The 25796-nt window shown below is 38.7% G+C and overlaps 1 protein-coding gene across 2 annotated transcripts; it reads right to left on the reverse strand.

Annotated features, from left to right (window-relative positions):
• Nucleotides 1–22261: 22261 nt before the first annotated feature.
• On the reverse strand, nt 22262–24991 carry LOC122006511. Of its 2 annotated transcripts, none has more exons than XM_042562041.1 (5): nt 24677–24991; nt 23523–23673; nt 23347–23428; nt 22484–22828; nt 22262–22346 (listed from the first exon to the last, which is right to left on the reverse strand). In XM_042562041.1, exons 2-5 carry the CDS (start codon nt 23528–23530, stop codon nt 22281–22283), a joined length of 501 nt encoding a protein of 166 aa, XP_042417975.1. In that variant the 5' UTR covers nt 23531–23673; nt 24677–24991; the 3' UTR covers nt 22262–22280. The 2 variants fall into 2 exon arrangements, with proteins under 2 accessions (XP_042417975.1, XP_042417974.1); XM_042562040.1 differs by having other exon boundaries at nt 23305–23428.
• Between the last annotated feature and the right edge of the window lie 805 nt (nt 24992–25796).

The following is a 25796-nucleotide window of genomic DNA, read 5'->3' on the forward strand; positions in this document are numbered from 1 at the left end:
CAATTCGAGACTCATGAAGTTTGAATGTAGAAAACAGATTTTCTAAAGTACTTACCTCAAAGTCCTTAGAGATGTAGTATGCATCTACTAAGGACGCCCATTCTGGAGACCTTGGGAAGGCGTTGAGCGCGTACCGGATCGAGTCTCGGTTTGTTACCGATTCTCCGAGGTTGTTCAATTGCGTTATCAGCTCCTTAATTCTCGCTTGAAGTTGTGCTACCTTTTCGCCGTTGTTCATCCGAAGATTAGTCAGCTGAGTCTGGAGGATGTCGCGCCTTGCTAATTTCGCTTCTGATGTACCTTCGTGGAGCTCTAGGAATTTTTCCTAGATGTCTTTGGCGGAGTCGTAGCTTCCAATCCGACTTACCTCCTAAGGAGGCAGAACGCTAAGCAGGTGAAATTCCGCCTTTCCGTTGGCCACGAAATCAGCTTGCTCCTTTTTTGTCCATTGGTACTCTTCTTTATCTTTTGGGGCTGGAAAACCAAATTTCATAGTTAAAAGAATGTCAAAATTCATTTTAAAAAATACCTCCATTCTTCGTCTCCATGTAACGAAGTCTCCGTCGAACTTTGGGGGATGAATGCTTGTTCCGGCCATCGTCTTGATCCTTGTGCTTTAGTCAACGGTCAGTCCTTCTGAGGTGGTCTAGCTCTGATACCACTTGTTGGTGCAGCGGGGCCGGCAAGAGGGGAGAGGTGAATTGCCTGCAAATGAAAAGTACCCTACTCAAACTTTCAACTCTTAAATGATAGCAACAATAATAAAAACAAAATTAATTAACAGCAAAGCAGGAAGGAAGACTCAGCAGTTGACTTGGTTGACTTGATTACAACCAAGAGGGTTGTTAATCCAAGGCGGTGGAATAACGCACTATCAATCTCCTTCTCTGAAGGTGGAGAAGTCTTTTACACACTAAAAACTCTTACAAGTTGTTAGGAATTAAATACTTAGTTGATTAAATTATTTCCTAGTTCCAGGGGCCTTTATATAGCGCCTAGAAAACTTATCTCGAGCCTTGAGGGCGCCTCCAGCCGAGGTGAGCGGATAAAACTTTATCCGCACGCAAACGGTCGAGTTGGCCAGGCTGAAGGCGCCTTCAACAACATTGAAGGCACCTTCAATGTTGGAGGCGCCTTCATCAGTGTTGAAGGCGCCTTCAATGTTTAGGACGCCTTCAACACTGTTGAGGGCGCCTACAATGGCTTCTTCATCTTTTCTTCATCTTCACGAAGGCTTCCGAAGTTCTGATCGCTTGGGTGATTGCGGCCAACCGAAATAGGGTTCACCCGAACCCAATTTCCAGCCTTCTCCTCGAGCAGGCTTCCGACCCGGCTTCTCGTCTCTCAAACGCCGCGCACGTTCTTCTCATCCACCAGTATACTCTTCCGTAGCTCTTTCGTCCTTCGGACGCACCGAGCCTGTCGGCTCCCTTCCCGTGTCGTCTTTCTCGCTAGCTGCGTCTTCCGCTCGACTTCCTGTGCTCCTGAGCTCCTGCACACTTAGACACAGGGATTAAATAACAAACAGGACCTAACCTAACTTGGTTTATCACATCAAAATAACCACAGGGTCCAACATAAGACTTTTATTCGCATAAGTCTTTAATAAAAGTGAGGATAATTTTGTAATTTTATGTATTTAACCTTCATTATGTTGGTCTATTTGGAGGCCAGCAAGAGGGGAGGGGTGAATTGCCCTACAAAATAAAACAACCCTTTCTCGGATTTTCAACTAAATAATAGCACTTGTAATTAAAATAAAAGAGACTAATAAAAAGCAAACAAACACAAGGAAATTACTTGGTTTGTAATCAGGAGATTGCTAATCCAAGGAAAATATGACGCACTATCTGATGTCTCCTTCGGGCGGAGTAGCCTCTTACAGCGTTAACAACACATACAGAAAAGTAAAGCACAGGGAAATGGATTACAAGTGAATTGAATAAACTGTGCAGATCAGTACTATATTTATAGCACTGTTCGGGGTGCCTTGAAGGGTCCGGGCGCCCGAGGGAGATAAATTTTATCCCCTAACGTTCAGATCGAGTCAAAACTTGATCTGGTCAAAAAGTCGGGTCCGGGCGCCCGGAAGCATTCCAAGCGCCCCGGAATGGTTCTGGGCGCCCGGACCAGGAAAGTCAACACAGTTGACTTTTCTCGGTCCGGGACTCTGCTTCGGTTCAGCTCGTCTCGGTCTGGGTCTTTCGCTCCGGCTCCACTAGCTTGGGTGATCTCGGCTATCCGGAATAGGGCTCACCCGAACCCAAGTTCCTGCCTTCTCCTCGAGCAGCCTTCCTCCCCGGTTTCTCGTCCCTTGAACGTCGCATACGTTCTTCTCATCCACCGGTGTACTCTTCCGCGGTCACCTCGTCCCTCGGATGCACCGAGCCCATCGGCTCTCTCCCGTGTCGTCCTTCTCGTTAGCCGCGTCTTCCGCTCGACTTCCTGTGCTCCTAAGCTCCTGCACACTTAGACACAAGGGTTAAAACAAACAGAACCTAACTTAACTTGTTTAATCACATCAAAACACCTTGGGGTTCCAACACATTACCCTCACTTTCCTCCTAAACACTGTAGCACATGTTACGTTAATGCACTTTCCCTCCCTCCCAAACAAAGATAATATAAATATTTTATTTCTCTTCCCTTTCCCTCCATTCCCCTCCCTTCCCCTTCAATTAAGGAACTTTTACTCACGTCATCCAAACATAAGGTAAAGGTCATGAGCGAATTACATATATAGAAAGGTAAATAAGAAAATCAAGCGGACCACCATATAGAATAGTATTTTACGTCACTTTTCTTGAAAAATGACTCTTATCTATTTTTACAAATCTATCATATGGTGATCAACTTAGTTATACCCTGAGGCAAATCATACCCCCATAATTGAAGCAAAAGTTGATAACCTCACCTAGACGGCCTAGTATTACCAGCTCCCGGTTAGAAAAAACATATCTTATTATTATAGCAAAAGATGATTACACTCACCCTAGGCACCTTACAGCCGGTTCCCAAGTTATATGAAGGGATGTAAATTATGGAATTAGCTTATAGTCAATTGTCAAGTGGCTAGAGGATAGGAGTTCTTTTCGAGAGCATACGTCCATCGGGAATCGATCTCTATCCTATTGTCGCAAATATGCTATACCCTATAGTCAACTGGGCATCCCGCGGAGACAAAAAAAAATATTATTATAGCACTAAAGGTGATTACATACATCCCATGATACTCTCACAATCCGTTCTTAAATTATATGAAGAAAGATAAATTATGAGATTAACTTATAATTAATTGTCAAATTGGAAAGATATGAGAGGAGTGTTTTCTCAATAACATATATTCATTAAAAATTAATCTCTTATTTTATTTTATTTTATTATACTATATTATATTATATTATATTATATTAATTTTACCATCCTACTGTCAACTGAGCATCTTGTGAGATATTATTATAGTAAATTATTATAGTAAACTATGATTACTATTATCCTAAATTTTAAATGACCATAAATTATAACGTCAATTTATGCACATTATGCACGTTACAGATTGTTAACTCAAATACGAGAGCAGCCATGTCAGTTCCTCCCTCCTGCAAGTGTCTGAGGATTTTTTTTATGTTTATCATCCATCGGGAAAAACTAAGGCACATTTTGATATAAGAGTTGTGTGTTAAGTAAATTTATTAATTTGTTCTTATAGTCCGCGAGTGGTGATTTTTTGGACCTCTTTTTACGATTCAGATGATGTCTTTTTATCATACATAATATATTGATGAGGATATATAATCCATACTTATTTTACAAATGAATATCATATATCTTTATCAATATATATAAAGAGAACATTCTCTAAATCGTAAAAGTAATTCAGAAAATTCATCCAAATAGATAAAAAAAAAAATTTTATAAAACTGATTCCAACATTCTAAGATAATTCATGAAATTAATTAAATTTATTAATTTTTTATAGATAGATCCAAAATGATCCGCATTGGTTGGCTCAAAGAATTTGTCCTTTTTTATATATTTAATAGATTCCTTGCTGATGTAGCATGGGTCCATTCGGATTGTCACCTACTACTCTTTCACGCTCGTGATATCCAACACCCTCTGAAGGTCCCCGACCTGGGCTTTCTCAGACCACTCGGAATACGTACTCCATTACGTATCCATACATGGTGTCTTTTTCAACCTCGTGTTTTACTCTCGTCAACTGTCTATTTTTCTAATCGGACATTATTCGACTTAAAAAAAGCCACATGTGTAGCTCGGGTGAATTTTAAAAAAAATAAAAAGAAAATTATAATTAAATTTAAGTGATTATCGTGAATTTAAAAACATAATTTAAAAAAAAAATAAGTTTTTTATATCGTTAATTTTATCTAATTTTATTCCATTTAAAATATATATCCAAATCATATCCTCCGTTTTTTCTTTTTTACAAAAGATCATAAGCAAAATATAGACGTTTCACATAGTTGATCTAATAGTCATATATAAAAAAGTAAAATAAAAAATCAAGTAGACCATCATATTGGATGGTATTTTCCGTTAGCTTTGTCATAAATCAATTTTTACCTATTTCTATAAATCTATTATATGGTGATCAATTCAGTTATATCCTGAGGTAAATCATATCCCCCATTATTGGAGTAATAGATGATAATCTCAAGCCAAACAACCTATTATCACCAACCTCCGGCTAGAAAAAAATACACCTTATTATTATAGCAAAAGGTGATTATGTTCACCCTTGACATCCTTCACAATCGGTCCTCAAATTATGTGAAGAGAGGTAAATCACGGGGTCAGCTTATAGTCGACCACTAAATGGCTATGGGATGAGAGTAGTTTTTTTTTCCAAAGGCATACATCCACTGAGAATTAATCTCTGCCCTATTGTAGCAAATATATATGTCACACCCTCTAGCCAACTGGCACTCCCGCCGGGATAAAAATTATTATTGTAGAAATAAAGGTGATTACACTCACCCCAAACATTGTTACAGCCCATCCCGAGATTGTGTGAATGGATGTAAATCACAGAGTCAACTTTTAGCCGATGATCCAAGTGACTAGGGGTAGAAGGGATTTTTTTTCTGAGGTCATGCGCCCGCTGAAAATTAATCCCGTATTCTATTATAGCAAGATTTGTCACCCTCTAGCTAATTGGGTACCCTCATGGGAAAAAAAATTATTATTGTAGCAAAATATGATTACGCTCATCTCAAGTGTTTCTCATAGTCTATCCTCAGGTTATGTAAAGGGAAGTAAAATACGGAGTCAACTTATAACTCATTGTTAAGTGACTAGCGACCGTGTGGGTAAAACCCATTATTGTAACAAATTATTGTAGCAAACGTGATTGATCCTGTCCGAAATCTAAGTTAGATGGAAGGCCAGATGATATGGCTGGAATGTTGACTTAATTGCTATGGCCCAGAGGGGGGATCTAATGAGCTATCTTCTATGTTGACCAAGTCATTAGAAGGTCTCTGGTCAACGCTACCTACAGACAGCGATCGGGTTTCCCTGGTCCCTAGTACTCCAATGCTCGAAGCAGGTCCCAAAAATATATAAGAAGTCGAATAAATAGTAGAATAATAAAGTGCATGGAGAATAAGCATGAAAAACATATCATGGCCCGGGGCGCCCTCCAGTAGACCGATGAGCTGGTTGTGATGTTGATAGAGTTGTAGTGACCCGGAAGAGTAGATGAACGTAAATCGGCTGAGGAATAGACTCTGATGGCATGGAACTGGAGGTGATGGCGTGGAACTGAATGCAAATGCGACACACAGGCCGGGATATAACAGCGACGCGCAAGCCGGGATATGACAACGGCACGCAGACCGGGATATGACAGTGGCACGAAGGCTGGGATATAACATGTTGGATCGATACGCACACGTGAGAGGGGGGTGAATCATGTGGTTTTTAAAAAACTTGTTTTCTCGTTTTAAAATCAAATGGTATGCAACGAAAAGTAAATAAGAAAGCAAACAAAACACCAGAAAACACGAGCGATTTTTACTTGGTTCGGAACCTTTGGCGACTCCTAGTCCAAGACCCATGTCCTGCGGACCTATCGATGGGTAATCTATTAAAAATCTCTCCCGGTACCTCCAGAAGAGACAATTACGTACAAGAAAGATTAGGCCAAGTGTAACACATTATACTTGTTCTTTTATAGTAATTAAAAAAAAATGTTACCAACACTTAAGGATTGAAATAAGAGCACTTGTGTTGATGTCGATTTGCCAGGCACGATCGGAACTCCTTGGAGTAGTCGTCGGGCACAATAGCTTTGCCGTAGAGTTGTAGCAGGAACCAGGAGCAAGCGAAAGCTTTAAACATATGCACAGTAGCTCGTATATCAGTGTTGTATGAATTCCTTCTCGAGACAACCTTATATAAGGCATGGAAGGTGCCTTCCATAGCCGCTGAAAACGCCTCCAATGGGTTAAACTTGATCCCAAACAACCCAGTGCTTATCCGCGACGAGGTCAAATTTTCACCCTACGGAAGGCGTCTTCCATAGCCATGGAAGGCACCTTTTATGGACAGTATAAAGGCGCCTTCCATCAAGCTTAAAGGCGCCTTCGAACACTGTTCATCCGAAGGCAAATGTGCTCCTTTGTCCTACAAAACAACATTAGTCCAAATAACCTAGAAAACAAATATTAGGAGAATAATAACTAATAATAATAAAGTAGTAATTAGTTTCTGTCTTCCCAGGACCAGGAACTAGTCAAGGTCTCAGTTTAATGATCCTAAATGGACCTAAACTAGACCAACGTCTACTATCTCTCAACTGGGACACGTCCTCACATGGTCACTCTCCTTCAGTGACTTACCTTAACTTACTAATTTTTCAGACATCCGATCAGCCTGTCGACCTGTCTAGACTTCATACCAGCTATTCGGTCGGCTCATTGACCGAGCTAGATTTCTTACCAGATATCCAATCAGTCCATCAACCTATCTGGACTTCGTACCAGCTAAACAGTCGGCTCATTGACCTAGCTGGATTTCTTGCCAGATATCCGGTCAGCCCGTCGACCTATCTGGACTTTTACTGCACACTTAATCAAGTGGTTAGATCACAACAAAACCTAACTTAACTTACTTGTCATTTATCAAAACCTGAGTTAGACCGTTAGTACAACCTACACCAACATAGCAGTGGCACGCAGGCTAGGATATAACAGTGGCACGTAGGCTGGGATATGACAATGGCATGTAAACAAGGATATGACAGTGGCACGTAGGTCGAACGACGCAAAGACTGGAACATAGCCTCAACTCAAAGGCTGGAACACAATATCAAATCAAAGGTCGGAATACAATAGATCCTATTAAAGCACAATAGCAATGAGAGCTCGGAGGCCCACTCAACGATAAAGGCTCGAAGTATTAAGGGAGTGCGTGACAATGGAAGCTAGAAGGCCCGATCGATACCGAAGGCGTACAACTCTAGCAGATCCGCACCAGCTGTTAGTAATTAGCCCTAAGAGCCAATTATGAGATGATCAGGCTTTTTGGGTTACTCATGGAGTTAGATTTGAATAAACTCACTCATTGGATTGAGTCCAATCCGAATTAGACATATTGAATTAATGGGTTAAACTCAATAGATTAGACTTATTGGATTATTGGATTAATGGTTAATCCAATATAATAATCCAATTCATTAAGAGGAATACAAAGAGACAAAAACCCTTGGTATTCATTGGATGAATATAAATAGGTTTTTGGATTGAATATTTCATTAGATGAAAAGAGAGACTCTTGATCTTCCCTTCTTCTTCCTCCTCTTCCTCCTTTGTTGAATCTTCATGTTTGGTCGAACCTTCCAAGTGGCTAGCACTATAAAGTCGGTTCTTCTCCAGATTGAGAGTTCATGTGACGAATGAAGGATATATTCGTATGGATACCATAGAGGTGCGGACACTTGATCGCACTGAGATATGCATCCAAAGAAAGGTTACTGCCAGGATTGCGAAGGTCACGCATCAAAGGTATAACCATTTAATTATGATACTTAGTATATTATTTTGTTTTCGCATGGATCTTCTAAGAGAGGAACTAGATATTTTCTGCTGGACTTTCTGCGTGTTTAGTACCCTAGTTCCCTACAGTAGTATCAGAGCCACTTGCAAAGGCGTATACTAAGTAGTAGTTAGAATTTTTATATGTGATATAGAAATTGCATGATAGGTTTACTATGATTTGCAAAATTATGAGTCTCGACCAGACTATGGGTCTTGGCCAAATTCTTAGTCTCAACCGAAATTGGTGTTTTGTTGGGAACGAAACATAGTTGGTGTTGTGACCAGCAAGGTCTCGACCAAAGGTGTTTTGTTGGGAACGAAACATGGTTGGTATTGTGGATAGAAGGGTCTTGGGTATAGCAGCAACTCATACAATGAGTATGTAAAATATTTTTTGCTCATAACTCTTTATTCAAAATCATAGTAGATTTATGTCATAAGGATATTGTGAACATATATATGACATAGTGCATGGTTATGGCCTTTAGCCCCAATATGATTGGATGTGTGTTGTAATTCATAATACGACACGCGTGTCGTGCCTTCATCTTTCATGACTCTTGTTATAAATTTAGACTACCCTTAAATGTAATTCGAGATTTCTTTAGATTTTATAATGTACAAATTAGAGAAGAATTCGTTTATTGGACGATAGTGAAAAGAGAGAAGGATAACAACACACAGCGACTAAGGAAGCACTTGGAGAAGATGTTTAGACCTAGGTTGACCTTTAGATCTTCTCATTGGCTTGAGATGATCACAGTTTATGGGGTCATAACCATGTCACATTTTATTTAGCGTATATGTTGATATATGTCATGATATGCCATGAATGTATGTGATGCATTGTAGCTATTGTAATTAGGTCCCTTTCATATGTCTACCAAAGTTTGGTACTCACTACTACCTCGATCATTTGTAGTCAGATTTTTCCAAAGCAAAGTGACTCGTTTTATCTTGGTAGAATGCGGCAGGACAATTGTGATGTCCGACTATTGGACTTTGGGTGTGACTTAACTAAGTTACCTCAATTTGATTGAGAACTTAGAGGCATATTTCATATGATGTAAATCATATTATACTAGTCTTGGGTGATTAGCCAAAGCTAACTCAAGATTCGTTATAATATAGATTTCATGAGATGGGCAAGTGAACAAATAGTCCTGTTCACCAAATGAGTCAAGAGTTACATAGGATGTAATTGGTAAACATTGTCTACCTAAGTTGTACTAAGTCTTGGACGATTAGCCAAAGCTAACTCAAGATAAGGTATAATATGAATCTTGTCCTAATAGTACATGTTGTCTACCTAATTTATACAAGTATTTGGTGATTAGCCAAAGCTAACTCAAGATGAGATATAATATGGATCTTGTCCCACTTGAATGTCTTTGTTTTGGGGTTTAGAGAAAGTAGTAACTTGCTCCTACCAAGTTTTACAATTCAGTGGGAGAATTATTTAATTAAAGGCCTAATTAAATGAACTAAATATGATATTTATTTCTATATTTTATTGTTGTAGATCACCATGTCATCTAGTACATCGAATATACTCTCACTGCGATCTGTCCTTGATAAGGAGAAGCTCAATGGAGCTAAGTTCCTAGACTGATACCGAAACTTGAGAATAGTTCTCAAGCAAGTGAGAAAATTATACGTCCTAGAGCAGCTCATTCTTGAACCACCCCCCCTCCACTACTGCCACTAGAGCTGATAAGGATGCTTATAAGAAGCATCAAGATGATGCATTAGATGTATCATGCCTTATTCTCACCACCATAAACTCTGAGCTTCAGAAGCAACATGAGAACATGGATGCTTATGTTGGACCCCGTGGTTGTTTTGATGTGATCAACCAAGTTTAGGTTAGGTCCTGTTTGTTTGATCCCTATGTCTAAGTGTGCAGGAGCTTAGAAGCGCAGGAAGTCGAGCGGAAGACCCAGCTAGCGAGAAGGACAGCACAGGAAGGGAGCTGACGGGCTCAGTGCGTCCGAAGGACGAGAGAGCTGTGGAAGAGTACACCGGTGGACGAGAAGAACGTGCGCGGCGTTCGAGGGATGTAAAGCCGGGACGGAAGACTGCTCGAGGAGAAGGTCGGGAATTGAGTTCGGGTGAGCCCTATTCCGGTTGGACGAAATCACCCAAGCAAACCAAACTAGAGCAAGTCAACCGGGAGTTGACTTGATAAGTGTTCGGTCGACCGAACGCCATGATCAGTCGACCGAACCCCTATCTTCAAAAGCCAACCGTCACAGCCACGTCAGCATCCAGCCGTTGGTTGATCGGTCGACCAGACCCTCTGATCGGTCGACCTAACCGAAGATAAACCAAAAGACCTAGTCGAGCGTGCTGATCGGGCCAGCTCAGGGAGACCGTTGGCTGATCGGTCGATCGAACGCAAGGATCGGTCGATCGAACGCAAGGATCGGTCGACTGAACCTAAGCTCGATCCACAAAGCCTACATCCAGACGGAAAGCTGGGAGGGTTCATCAGGTTCGGTCGACCGAACCTAGGGATCATTCGACCGATCCCTCTCGAGTCAAAACCTGCTCTCGAAGATCAGGTGATCTGATAAGTTCTGAAACCCCTATATAAAGGGGTCTCGAACAGCTATTCGAAATAACAACTCTGTACTTTCATTCTTAGCAACTTCTGTGCTCTCAAAGTGTAAAAGGCTTCTCCGTCTTCAAAGAAGGAGACATTTCTAGTGCGCTTTCCAACCGCCTTGGATTAATAACCGTCTCGGTTATAACCAAGTCAAATAGCTGAGTCGTCTCTCTTTTTGTTTCTGTCATTTAATTTATAATACTCTTGTTGCTTTCATTTTTAGTTAAAGTTCTTTGAGGAGGGTATACTTTTTGAGTGACAGGAAATAAACCCCCCTCTTGTCAATCCCGCTGCACCAACAGCTTATGATATGGGTGAACATCTTAGACAACTATATCAAGGATAAGCAAGACATGAGAGATTTGAGATCTCTAAGGCACTATTTCAATGCAAGATGCAAGAAGAAAGTCTTGTAGGGCCTTATGTGCTCAAAATGATCGGATATGTGGAGAATCTACAAAGGTCGGGATTTCCACTAGGCTAAGAATTGGCCACTGACCTAATTCTGTAGTCATTGCCCGAGAGCTACAGTCAATTTTTCATGAATTATAACATGAATGAAATTGATAAGCCATTGTCTGAGATGTTGAGCATGTTGAGAACTGTTGAACTCAACCTTAAGAAGACAAAGCCTAGTACCATATTGATGGTGCCAAAGGGCAAAGGCAAATAGAAGCCCAAAGGTAAGGGTAGGACCCAAGCCAAAGGCAAGGGCAAGACTCATGCATTTAAACCAAGAGGTGGGGTTGTTAAAGAAGGAACTTGCTTCCATTGTGGTGAGGTCAGACATTGATAAAAGAATTGTAAGATGTACCTAGAGAAATTAAAAAGGAAGAAAAGTGTGACTTATGCACCAGGTAAATATGTTATAGAACTCAATCTATCTATTCTTTTTCATAGGTATTAGATACCGGATGTGCATCTCACATTTGTACTAATGTGCAGAGACTGAGAAATAGTAGATCATTGACAAAGGGTAAAGTAAATCTATGAGTAGACAATGGCACAAGGGTTGTTGTTATAGCTGTAGGAACATATTCCTTATCTTTTCCCACTAGGTTTATTTTAGAACTTGAAGAGTGTTGTTATGTGCCTGCCTTGACTAAGAACATTATCTTTGTTTCTTGGTTGGACAAGAAAGGTTTTCATTTGTAATAAAAGATAAATATTATTCTATTTATTTCAATAAAATGTTCTATTATAGTGCACATCTTGTGAATGAACTCTATGTTCTAAACTTTGAAACCCCAATCTATAACATAAATACCAAACGGTTCAAGTCTAATGATTTGAACCAAACATATCTCTAGCATTGTCGCCTAGGTCACATAAATGAGAGTCGCATATCCCAACTCCATAAGGATAGACTTTTGGACTCATTTGATTTTGAATCATATGAGGTATGTGAATCTTATCTTCAAGGAAAGATGACTAAGACTCCATTTAGTGGACACAGATAAAGAACTAATGATTTGTTAGGACTCATACATACTGATATATGCGGCCCTTTCAAAATAGCAGTTAGAGGAGGCTATCATTACTTCATTACTTTCACTGATGATTTCAGTAGATATGGTTGTGTTTCTAATGAGACACAAGTCAGAATCCTTTGAAAAGTTCAAAGAATTCAAGAATGAAGTACAAAATCAACTTGGTAAGCATATTAAGATACTTCGATCAGATCGAGGTGGGGAATACCTTAGCCAAGATTGTTATGACCATCTCGTTGAGTGTGGGATCATATCTCAACTCACTCCACCTGGAACACCATAATAGAATGGAGTATCAAAAAGAAGAAATCATACTTTATTAGATATGGTACGATTGATGATGAGTCAAATAGATCTTCCTACTTCCTTCTGGGGGCATGCTCTAGAGACAGCCGCTTTCATACTTAACCGTATTCCATCTAAGGTCGTCATAAAGACACCATATATGATATAAACTGGGAAGAGTCCCAAGATGTCTTTCATGAAGAGGGTTGTAAGGCTTACGTTCGACGATAAGTCTCAGATAAACTAGGTCCCAAATCAGACAAGTGTTATTTTGTAGGATATCCCAAGGAAACAAAAGGATATTACTTTTATAATCTCACACAAGGCAAAGTGTTTGTTACCAGAAATGGTGTCTTTCCAGAAAGAGAGTTTATTTCTAGAAAAACTAGTAGGAGTCAAGTCAATCTTGAAGAAATTCAAGATACACAAACTAGCACTGAATCCTTGATGGAAATTGAACAAGTACCACAAGATGTTGTGGATCGTGATTATGTTACACCGCAAGAAGTTGTGATGCAATAACATTTTCAAGTAGCACAAGCTCTACGCAGAGTTGATAGGACCCATCGTCAACCTAAGAGATATTTGTTTCTCTTGTCTGACCATGGTGATGTAGTACTTGTTGGTCTTGACGAGCCTACATCTTATCAGGAAGTTGTACAGGGCCCAGATTATGAAAAATGGCTAGAGGGCATGAGATCCGAAATGAAATCCATGTATACTAACCAAGTATGGACTTTGGTTGATCCACCTGAAGGGATCAAACTCATTGAGTGTAAGTGGGTCTTCAAAGTGAAGACTGACATGGATGGTCATATGCATACATATAAAGGTAGATTGATGGCTAAAGGATTCAAGCAAATTCATGGTATAGATTATGATGAAATCTTTTCACCAGTTGCGATGCTCAAGTTTATTCGGATCATGCTTGTTATTACAATTTACTATGATTGTGAGATCTGGCAAATAGATGTCAAAACTATATTTCTTAACGAAAATCTCCTCAAGGATGTGTACATGGCACAACTTTAGAGTTTTGTAGATCCAAAGAATACTAGAAAGGTATGTAAGTTGCAAAGATCCATTTATGGATTGAAGCAAGCTTCTAGAAGCTGGAATCTTAGATTTGATGATGCGATCAAAGTGTCTACAAGAATGAAGATGAACCTTGTGTCTACAAGAAGGTTAGTGGGAGCACAATAATCTTTCTCATATTGTGTGTAGATGACATACTTCTCATTGGAAATGATATTCTTACTCTTCAATCGGCGAAGACTTGGCTTGGAAATTGTTTCTCAATGAAGAACTTAGGTGAAGCAACCTACATTTTAGGCATCAAGATCTATAAAGATATATCTCAGCGATTGCTTGGTCTAAGTCAAAGTACATACATTGGCAATGTGCTTAAACGTTTTGCCATGTAGAATTCCAAGAAGGGATTCCTGCCAATGTCACATGGTGTGAGTCTTTCGAAGACTCAATACCCCTCTTCTAAGAAAGAAAGATACTGCATGGATCAGATTCCTTATGCATCTGTTATAAGGTCTATCATATACATCATGCTTTGTACTCGTCCAGATGTCTCGTATGTGTTAAGCATGATGAGAAGATACCAGTTAGATCCAGTTGAAGGTTATTGGACAACAGTCAAGAATATTCTTAAGTACTTGAGAAGAACTCAAGATTATTTATTGATCTTTGAAGGAAATAAAGAGCTTGTTGTAAAGAGTTACAGCGGTTGTTGTAAAGGGTTACAGTGGTGCAAGCTTCCAAATTGACAGGGATGATTCTAGATCGCAGTTAGGGTATGTATTTTACTTAAATGGTGGTCCTGGGTACTGGATGCTACAACGATTCCATCTCATTCAAGAGATCATTGATATATGAGATGTGAGGATATGTAGAGAACTGAACAATGCTAACATTACAAATCCTTTGACCAAGGCTTTGGAACTGAGGAAGCATGATGGTCACACTACGTCAATGGATATTAGATATTTCAGTGATTGACATTAGTGACATAAGGAGATTGTTAGTGTAAACCCTAAGAGGCAATCAAGAGTTGATTGACTTAGGATATTTTGTATCATATTTCATTATTTCATTAAAAGGCAAAGGTTATGGTTATTATATTTATTTCAATTCAGTGTCGAATGAATAAATATAATAATGTCCTAGGGTAATAGGTTCTAGTCTACAATATATTAATTGGCTGAATTAATAGTAGGATACTATAGATATATAGAACGTTACTCTTAAATATTCCTAGTCAAGCATTAATATGCAAGGACAATATTAATGCATTGAGACTAGCATATAGGTCAATGGATGACTTAATCTCATAAGTCATGGATATGAGATATCAGGTTGACACATGGGTATATATTAGAGAATATGTACTGAATGACCCGCTATGAGAATGTTTCATGGATCGTTATATGAGTGTCATAAACATTCTCATGTGACTATTGGTATGAATAGTCCTTAGACCTGAAGTTACTACGGTTCCCTATATGGCTATATAAGAAGTTGTATACTTTGGTATCGGCAAACATCACATGTAACAAGATAGACTATAAAGTCGATCATTGGGTATGCAATAAGTTATGCGGAGGGATGTGAATGATGTAGATAGGATCTATCCCTTCCATATGACGGAAGTGATATCTATGGGCCCCTTGATTAGTAGGACATAAGAATGCATGACCATGCTCAAATGAGTCGATATTGAGCTTATTTGTTTGAGTGTGTCTACTTAGAGATCAAGAAACACAAAGATTGAAAAGAGGATGACATGGTCTATGCCTCATTGATCAATCTAGATATCAAGGATAGAAGGATTGAGTCATACAAGATAATAGTCATGGACAGGTTAGGTTGGATCTCGACATTCTAGTCACTTGGGTAGCAATGATGTATTGCTAGATGTCACTCATTGCTTATGTATCACAAATGTTGACTTTGATACATTGCCAATATTACAAGAGCATATTGGGTCACACACAAATAACATGTTAGTTTGGAGATGGGTATTTTATTTTGACAAAAATACTAAGGATATTAAGAATAATGGGTAAATCCAAAGTGTTGGTGTCATTTAGGGTGATTGACACTAGTGCTAGTGGGAGATTGTTAGTAATTAGCCCTAAGAGTCAATTATGAGATAATTAGACTTTTGGGTTACTCATTGAGTTAGACTCGAATGAACCCACTTATTGGATTGAGTCCAATCTGAATTAGACACATTGGATTAATGGGTTAGTCTCAATGAGTTAAACTTATTGGGTTATTGGATTAATGGTTAATTCAATATAATAATCCAACCCATTAAGAGGAATACAAAGAGACAAAAACCCTTGGTATTCATTGGATGAATATAAATTTGGATTGAAATTTTTATTAGATGAAAAGAGAGACCCTTGATCTTCCCTTCTTCCTCCTCTTCCTCCTCTTCCTCCTTGGCCGAATCTTCATGTTTGGCCGAACCTTCCAAGTGGCTAGCACCACAAAGTTGGTTCTTCTATAGATTGAGAGTTCATGTGACGAACGAAGGATATGTTCATGTGAATATTGTAGAGGCGCCGACACTTGATCGCGCTGAGATCTGAATCCAGAGAAAGGTTACTACCGGGATTACGAAGGGCATGTATCAAAGGTATAACCCTTTAATCATAATACTTAGTATATTGTTTTGCTTTCGCATGGATCTTCTGGGAGAGAAACTAGATATTTTCCACAACGCTTTCTGCGTGTTTAGCGCCCTAGTTCCCTACATCGGCAATGGAGGTTCTAACACTAAATCGATGGTGGAGGCTGCTAGCAACACTAATCGAAGGTTGGCTCAACATCGAGAGTGTCAACTGGTTGAAGAAAGGGTGTTGGCTGATAGACAAAGGTGCGACCGGCTGAGGTAGTAACCGCTAGAGGCAGTGGTGGCCGCTGGAGGCGGTGACACCTGCTGGGGGCAACTGGGAGGCCCTTGTGAGAGGCAATGGCTGGACGTAAGCGTGGAGGTGGTGACGATGGTCGAAGGAGATAGTGTGGGCTATTGCTCTCTTGCGAGGTGGCTACGTGAGAGAGAGAGAGAGAGAGAGGGAAGAGGAGGCCGCTAGCGTCGGCATCGGCGTTAGTGATGCTGGAGGCGACATGGGGAGGCAGCATGTGCAAGGCTGCAGACTGAGGTAGTAGCTGCGTGCGCCCTTGACGGCGGTAGCTGGAGGCGACTATGCTGGATAGAAAGGGGAGGAGGCTATCAGTGTCGTGTGGAGTGTGTCGGCGTGGTCATCGGTTGGCGGCGAAGGCAACGAGGTGGCTTGCTAGGAGCGGCATTGACGATCAGAGGCTGCTCACTGGGGGTTGTGGAGTGGATGACGACATTGGAAGGTGAGGGTGTGGCCGGCGGCGTGTCTAACCGACAATGATGGCTGGCTACGGTGATGGAGAAGGGGTGGAGGAGGCATGCGAAAAGGGAGGAGAGCGACGGTGGAGGCGATGCGGGGGCTGAGAGGCCGGAGGTGTTCGGCAGCCAGTGGTGCGTCCGCTGGGGAGAAGCGGCGTGCGTGAGGGGAAGGGGCTCTCGGGCGGCGTTGAGAGGAGAAAGGGGGAGGAGGAGTCAGCAGCATCGGCATGGAGAGGAAGAAGAGGCGTTAGCGCCAGCGTGAGAGCATGGCGATGAAAGGAGTGAGGCCTCAGAGGTTTGCCGGTGTGAGGAGGGTAGGCCTGTGCCAGGGGTTGATGCCGAAGGCGACATGGGAGGCCTAGGACATGCGACGAAGGTGGCGGCAGAAAAATACGAAAGCAAGCCCCCCTTGAACAATGCCTCCTCTCCTCTCTTAAAGCCCTAAATAATGATTTGACCAAAATACCCCTCTTCTTCTCCCTTATTCCTATGGGGCCCTTAAGATACATCCCCATCAGTTATTACACGCACTCCAAATACACCTCACAGTTAGTTTCTAGATTATGTGAAAGAAATAAATTATGAGGTTAGTCTATAGTCAACCGTTAAGTTAACTAAGAATGAGAGGAATTTTTTTCTAAGGATATATACTTATCAATCTCTTACTTTATTTTAATAAATATGTGATCCTTTAATTAATTAATTAATTAATTAAACATCATGCAGTAGTGGATATTATTATAACAAATTATTACAGTAAAACTTAATTGATGCAGTAATAAAGGGGGTCCACCAAGTATTAGTTAAAGGGTAAAGATAGTAGTTAACGTGAAGGTCAAAGTCAAGATGGTCAACACCAGAGAATCAATGAGCTCACCAAGAGGGGGTCGAGCGGAGCTCTACTGCAGTGGCCGAACGGGCGTGAAACGTCAGACCGGCAAAGGACTGGTCCAAACAGAACGTCTGTACATCCAAGATCACCAGGCGTTTGTCGTCACGGAGTAGAGAAACGTTGAGACGACCGGAGTATTAGTCCGGTCGCGAAGAAACAATCTACCAAATAAAGTCATTGCAAGGAAGCATTAGAGGTCGACCGAGCGAGGATCCCCGGCCGAGCGTCTCCCCCGTTCGGCCAAGCAGTGGGGCCCCTCTCATATCCTTTGATATCCCTTTGGGAGATTATGTCGCTGACAACGAGGCATGGTTAATAGACGGATCGTATGGCGGAAGTTTCTACTGTCTCGTCAAGGATTTGCATGTCATATTAAGGTATGGTATCAGAGATACTTTCCAGACATATCCTTTCATAAGACAAATTAGAGAACATGTCCACACCTCGAGGAGAGTGCACGTCGCCCGCTGAGGTGTTATATAAAGGGGGAGTTCATGCACCAGTAAAGGTACGCGTTATTCACTATTCATGCTTGCGCTTACTGTTGCTATGCTTTCTTCTACTGTTTCGGTGACTGACTTGAGCGTCGAAAGGTCATCACCGGGGATTCTTTCCTTAACTCGGTACTAACATTTCTTATGATTACAAAATGGAACGAAGTCTATATTCAATCAACACAGAAATCACATCTCTAATCAACTATCTTTATAATTTTGGACAGGATTATTAATCGTACTCATCTTATATGTTCTTTCTGTGTCAAATAATATAAAGGGATAAGTAAATTATAGATCAAATTATCCGTATTATAATTATACACGTTATGCACGTTGCAAAATGTTAACTCAATTGTTAGCAGCCGTGTCAGTTCTTCCCTTATCCTGTAAGTGTCTCAGGATCCATTTTCATATTTATCAGGCATCATTTAAAATACGGCGCGTTTGAAATAAGAATTGTGTATTAGTTAGATCCAAAATGGTCTGCATTGGTTGGCTCAGAGAATTTGCGTTTTTTTTTATATTTAATAGATTCCTTGAGCGTAATATTACTGATGTAGCAGCTCCCATTCGGGTTGTCACCTCCGTCTCTCACATACTATGAGACACCCTCTCAAGGTCCCCCCGAAAATGACATTCTTGGAGGATTGTCACCTCCTTCTCTCTCATGCTATCCGACACCCTCTAAAGGTCCCCGGCTTTGACTTTCTCGGACCACTCGCAATACGTAATTCATTACGTATTCATACATTTTTTTCAGGACAATTTAATGTCTAATACATGAAATATCATCATCGTAAAATTTAAAATTCGAATTAAATTATGCTAAGATAAATACTTTTTTCATTCATCAGTCATTATTTTAAAAATTAATAATCATTCATAATTTATGAATACTGAAACAAATTGACAGGACACTAGACGAACGTAATCACTCTGATTTTTTTTTTCTGCCACCATTCGTTACATATCCATAGTCTTTTTCATCCTCATTTTTATTATGGTCGACTATTTATTTTTTTAATAACTTCATTCGACTTGTTTTAGCAATTCGACTTAAAAAGGAACATGGATAGATCGGGTGAATTTAAAAAAATAAATTAAATTAAAAAGGAAAATATAGTTAAATTTAAGTGATTATCGTGAATTTAATAACATAAGTTTTTTTAAAAAAAATAAGTTTTTTTTTAGTACCATTAATTTATCTAATTTTATTCTTTTTAAAATACTGATCACCAGCCCGCTCTAGGAAAAAAAAATATCACATTATTATAACAAAAGGTGATTATACTCATCCTAGAAGTCCCTTACAATCGATCCCCAGATTATGCAGGAAGAGATAAATTACGAAGTTAGCTTATAGTTGACCACCAAATGGCTAGGAGATGAAAAGAGTTTTTTCCATGGGCATATGTCTGTTGGGAATTAATTTCTGTCCTATTATAGTAAATATGTCACACCCTCTAGCCAACTATGCACTCCCACCCGGACAAAAAAAATATTATTATAGCAATAAAGGTGATTACACTCACTCTTGATGTCATCCTCAGGTTATGTGAAAGAAGATAAATCACAGGGCCAACTTATAGTCGACGACCCAAGTGACTAGGGGATATAAGGGATTTTTTTTTCCAAGGTCATGCGCCTGCTGAAAATTAATCTTTTATTCTATTATAGCAAGTTTGTTACCCTTTAGCTAATTGGGCATCCTCGTGGGAAAAAAATCATTATTGTAGCAACAAGTTATTACGCTCATCCCAGGTGCCTCTCATAGTCTGCCCTCAAGTTATATAAATGAAAGTAAATTACGGAGTTGGCTTATAGCCGATCGTCAAGTAACTAGCGGTTGTGTGGAAATAAAACCATTATTGTAGCAAACGTAATTACACTCATTTCAGACGCTCCTCATAGCCAGTCCCTAGGTTGTGTGAAGGGAGATAAATCATGAGGTCAGCTTATAGTCAATTGCCAAGTTGGCTAAGGGTGAGAGAAATTTTTTTTTCCAAGAATATACATTGGTTAGGAATTAGTCTCTTACTCTATTATAATAGTAAGTTTATCATCCTCTTCTTACTCTATTATAATAGTAAGCTTCTTACTCTATTATAATAGTAAGTTTATCATCCTCTAATTAACTAAGTATCATGAGTATTATTATAATAAATTATTATAGTAAAAAATAATCATACTCATTGATGTGGCGATAAGGAAGAGCCCACCTGGCACGGGTCAATTGTCATGGTATAGGTCAAAGTCAAGGTGGTTAACGCTAAGGTTGTAGGGCTCATCTGCATAACCCGAGTAGAGGGTGGCTAGTAGGTTGCTCGGATATTCATCAGCTGCTAGGATGATCGTTGACCGCTCGGGAGTACCTCGGTTGACTGGGTCTGGTTGGCTTTGAGATTGCCGACCGGGACATCCGTCTGGCACAGCGTATGGCCTGGAACAGAATAAAGGGAAGAGGAAATCAAATAGAACACTCCGTCATTAAAGGAAGCCAAGGAAAAGGAGAACACTCCATCATTGAATGCAAAGAAGTCAAGACAAACATGAACACTCCGTCAAATAATTAATGTCATTAACAAAGGAAGATGGAAGGTCACAAGGAAAGGTATAAAAGAAAGGGAACATATCTCAAAGGGGGCCATTCATTATCTATTCTGCTTCTTCCTACTTGTTCTGACTTGAGTGTCAGAGGACCAACGGCAGGGACTTCTTCCTTGGTTTTGGTTTTGTTTTACAGGAGGATCGAGATTTTCGAGGTCTTCAACCCGTCAGCAAAGTCGTCACCTTCCCGGCTTTCCAGCTTTGCAATTTCGGAAAGAATCATTTTGGCACTGTCTGTGGGAATGTCACCTATATCCGAACAAGGAAATGGAAGATGTTGGATGATTCACAACGCACTACAAGAAAACAGGGCTTCAGAGACGAAAAATTCCGTCTCTGAAAGTCATTTTTCCGTCTCTAAAGAATATTTGAGACGGAATATTCCGTTTCAAATATCCGTTAGTGAAACCCCCGTAGCTAAATTTGAAACGGACATATTCCGTCTCAAATATCAAAAACAAATTAAAAAATTGTTTGTGAATCTGTTTTTATTTGACCAAATGAAATTAATTGAAAATATAAATTCTGTTTTTAATTTTGTTTTAAATCCGTTATTAGTCTGTTTCAAATTACATAAAAAATATAATTTTGATTTGTTTATAAATTCATTTATAATTCGGTTTATAAATTCTGTCTCAAAATTTGTTTTAAACCCATCATTAATTTAAATTTTTATTTTTAAATTAAATTTATCACTAAATTTATATTATTATTTAAATTTATCATCTACATGATACTTTTAACAAGCACACATTTCAAACAAATTTATAATTTTTAAAACAATTAATTTCTAATACAAAAGTATCATAAAATTAATATTGAAATAAGTAAATATTCACATCATCTAAATACATTTAACCATTAATCAAAGATAAAGTAATTTAATCTTTATTTCGCTTAAATGATTTGTATATCCCGCCTCTTGAATCATTTTACAAACCATCTCTTTTATATTTTCTTCTCTTTGCCTACCTTCCTCGATAAGTTGTTCTTCCCTCTGTCTATTTTCTTTGATAATGAGTTCCAATTTATTTTTGCTTTCAGTAATTTCTTCCTCCATCCTCTTGCTAATAGCACGCATGTCTTCAATTTCTTGAGATAATTCATTGTTCTTCTCATGAGAGCACATTTCATTGGAACTTCCATTGCATGATCTTCTAAAATGTTGATTGCGTCCAAATTCGTACACCCTCCTCTTACATGGATCGCCCACCACGTCACACCATGATTTGAAATTGAATGAAGGTCGAGTAGACTGATCATCAACATTTTGTCTCTCTTTATATCATTCCTGTCCATATTACAAGGGCTTATATTAGTTTAACAAATATAAAAACCAACAAGTAAGAATTAGTATAAGCTAATAGAAAATTAATGAATAACTAATTATGTTGACTTACACTAACAACTGATTTGTTATCCACAAACTCTCCAGTACCTTACTTTCTTTTATGCATTCGTTCAAAAACCTCAAATTCATCCACATCTCGTCCCAAATCTTTTTTCTACAATCATATATAATATATGTCAATATAAAATAAAACAAATGAGATACATTGAATTTATATGTAAATGTCAAATTTTTAATAAATTTATCAGATGTGTAAATTATTGGAATAAACATGTTAGAAAGGAGGTTTACCATTCTCTCACGGTGTGCTACAAAAGAAATTGAACTCTCAATATGTTTGATAGTAGACCCATCCTTCGCTGTCATTTTATTCTTCCGTGCAATTTCACATTTGATCTTGTGATCTGGTTTATTCCAATGAATTTTAACCAAGTCATTCCATATATTAGCTTCCATCCAATCAGGTCCTCTACCTATCATATCTAATATGTCTGGTTTCCTTCCTAAATCTTCTTGTGCAGATGATAATGCTGCTTTCTTAGCCAAATGAATGGATGCCCTGTATCTCTCACTTGAATTTTCATTCCATACCTTTTTCATTTCTCTGTCGGTAAAATTATCCCAATTATATCTCAACTGCATCAAAACAAATAAATAATCAAGATTATATATAATATCATATGTGAATAAATAATCAATGGCTGCTCTAACTACACCAGATATAGTCCAAGCTCGCATATTAGAACATACAAATAAATAATTAAATAAATTAAATCAATAAAAAGAACCCAGCTATCCAAGGTTCTCTAAGCTAAAGGAAATCATCTCGGCACACATGCAACCAAAATGACTCAAATGGCACATATGCAATTGACTAATCATTTATACATATACCATCAATAAACTCAAAACCGAACTTTGACCTGACATATAGTTAAAATATGGGTTTAAGATGTTGTGTAACTTTCTTTGGGTCTTAAACACATGATACATGAACTCATTAGGCAGAGTTGTATAATTAACATAAGAATTTTTTTTCAAAGTAAATCTTCTCATTATTTCTATCACTTTGCCAAAAAAAAAAGTATCCAATTAAAAAATATATTACTTACCTTAAAATTTTCCCAAAGTAAATCTTTAATATCACTAGGCACCTTTTTCCACGTTGGCCATACTCCTTTAATCACTCCTTTGATATCATTTGTAATTTCACGAGGAATTTCATTTTCGACAAATCTAAAGATAACAAAATTATGAATATTATAACAACAAAATTAATTTAATAAAAAAATATCAAAACTTAATAAATTTAAAAGGTCATATGACTTACTTATTCATAACCACATTTATTTTAGTCCGTCCATCAATATTGGTTGGAATTTGAGACCCTTGATTAGGTCCTCTTCGTCGAATGAACTATCTTCTTCGCAGCTTGCATCATTAATCGCGTTATCATCTGAAATTTATCTTCCCACCTCATCCTATGACAAATAAATAAGAAAATTTAGTTCAATGTTTAACCATGGATATTAACCTTACCATTGTGATTTTCAAATAAATAAGAAAATTTACATTTAAATCAATCTCATCAAGGTGCTAATGCAATACAAGAGCTTAAATTTTAGCTAATTGAGCAGTATTGAAGTAGCAATACAAGAGCTTAAATTTTAGCTAATTGAGCAGCAATACAAGAGCTTAAATTTTAGTTAATTGAGCAGCATTGAAGTAGCAATACAAGAGCTTAAATTTTAGCTAATTGAACAGCAATACAAGAGCTTAAAATTTAGCTAATTGAGCAGCATTGAAGTAGTAATACAAGAGGTTAAATTTTAGCTAATTGAGCAGCAATACAAGAGCTTAAATTAGCACAAAAAAGTTTGACTACAATTGTAGTTCAGCTTTTTTTATGTCAGGTGCACCCCTGCCATACACATCACAAAGTTCTCCATGAAGGGTCTTCATAGGCACCTACTTTACCGTTGCTATCCATACCAATATAATAAGGAATATTGCCTAAGATGCTTCCTTAAAAAGGATTATCTAAGAGCTTTGTTCCTGAAACAAGCACATTAGCCAATATTAGTTTCATTAGTGTTGAGATCAAAACGTAACTGCTATATTATATAAGTATTCAATTTTCAAATTAGTATACTTGATGCCCTATATACTAATGCTCATATCTGTTAAGTGGGATGTTTTAAAATTGTATTGTTCTTGATTTTAAAGATAACCTGTTCCATAGTACAGCAATGTTCTGGTAGCTCATCCATTTGGCTTCAACGTGTGAGAAAACCCATTACAATAACTTCTTTAACCTAGTAGCTCTAGCAATGTTAATTAAGATTAAATCATAGACCAATTATATTTTATGTCAGCCACCGCACAATTAGGTCACACGAATGACCTCGATCGCATGAGTAGGACGTAACTGGTGTTGCGCGTTCTAGAACAGAGAAGAAGGCTGGAAAAGAAGATTAGGATTACCTGAGCTTAAGCTTGTTCGGTGGATCGTGGAAAGAATGCCGGAGAAGAAGATCGCGTGCGCCTTAAGCCGGAGGGTTGCGCACCTTAGAGTCGTGCGTGATTTGGAGCTAGAGAAGAAGATCTCTTGCCCCTTAAGTCAGAGCCCTTAGAGTTGTGCTTGATTTGGGACCGGAGAAGAAGATCACGTGCAAGCCGAAGAAGAAATCGCGTGCATGCAGCCGGAGAAGAAATCGCGTGTGCGCCGACGAAGAAGAAATCGTGCGCCGACGAAGAGAAATCGCGTGTGCGGGATTTGGGAGAGAAACGTGAAGTTAATCTGGGTTTAGGGCTTTTTTATTATTTAAAATAAAATATATTTATAATTACTTAATAATCTATTTCTCATATTTTATACTTTATAAACAGATTTATTTTCTATTTAAAACAACTTTAAACTGATTTACAAACAAAAAAAAGTTTCGTATTAAATTTCGTTGATAATTCGTATTTATTTTTGTTTATAAAAATTAATTTATAAATTTTGTTTCTAATTTATTTTAAAATCCGTTTTAAATTTTTTTATATATATTATTTTTTTTTAAATTAAACAAAATAATAATTCCGTAGTAAATCCGTTTATAATTTATTAAAATTTAAAACGGATTTTATTTTCGTTTTAAAATTCTGTTTCTGATACCCTATTTTCTTGTAGTGACGATGGCGCTAACGCAAGAAGAACTTGATATGCTGATACAAGCCCGAGCGAAGAAGATAGTGGAACAGCAACAGCGAGTGCAGGCCGAGCACCAATAGGAGCTATCCGAGCCCCAAGTGCATGAGCCTGCAGCCTCAATGGCGGGTCACCATGTTGAGCAAGGAGATCGAGTCGAACAAGTTTCCGCTCGGGAACGGAATAAGAAGTTGATCGACACCTATGGGGAGATTCCCCATGTGCTAAATCGAGTGTTGATCTGGGCTCCACCAGCAAAGAAGGTCCGAGCAGATAGATACCGGAGATCTTCCTTGGATGAGGCACCTGTCCTGGATGCACGGCAGGGGAAAGTGCCGAGAAGAAGCAACTCACCCGAGCGGGTCAATCAACAGTTCTCGCAATGGATTCTAGATAACCCTCTACCGAAGC

Source organism: Zingiber officinale, chromosome 7B, assembly GCF_018446385.1.
Source record: "Zingiber officinale cultivar Zhangliang chromosome 7B, Zo_v1.1, whole genome shotgun sequence".
Lineage (NCBI taxonomy): Eukaryota > Viridiplantae > Streptophyta > Magnoliopsida > Zingiberales > Zingiberaceae > Zingiber > Zingiber officinale.

Bases quoted from the DNA above. Each gene is read 5' to 3' on its own strand.
- LOC122006511 (XM_042562040.1), bottom strand. The intron at 22,829-23,304 runs GTAAGTAATATA...GTTTTGATGCAG, and splicing joins TACTTTGGGAAAATTTTAAG to TTGAGATATAATTGGGATAA. The intron at 22,347-22,483 runs GTAAACCTCCTT...ATATGATTGTAG, and splicing joins TAGCACACCGTGAGAGAATG to AAAAAAGATTTGGGACGAGA.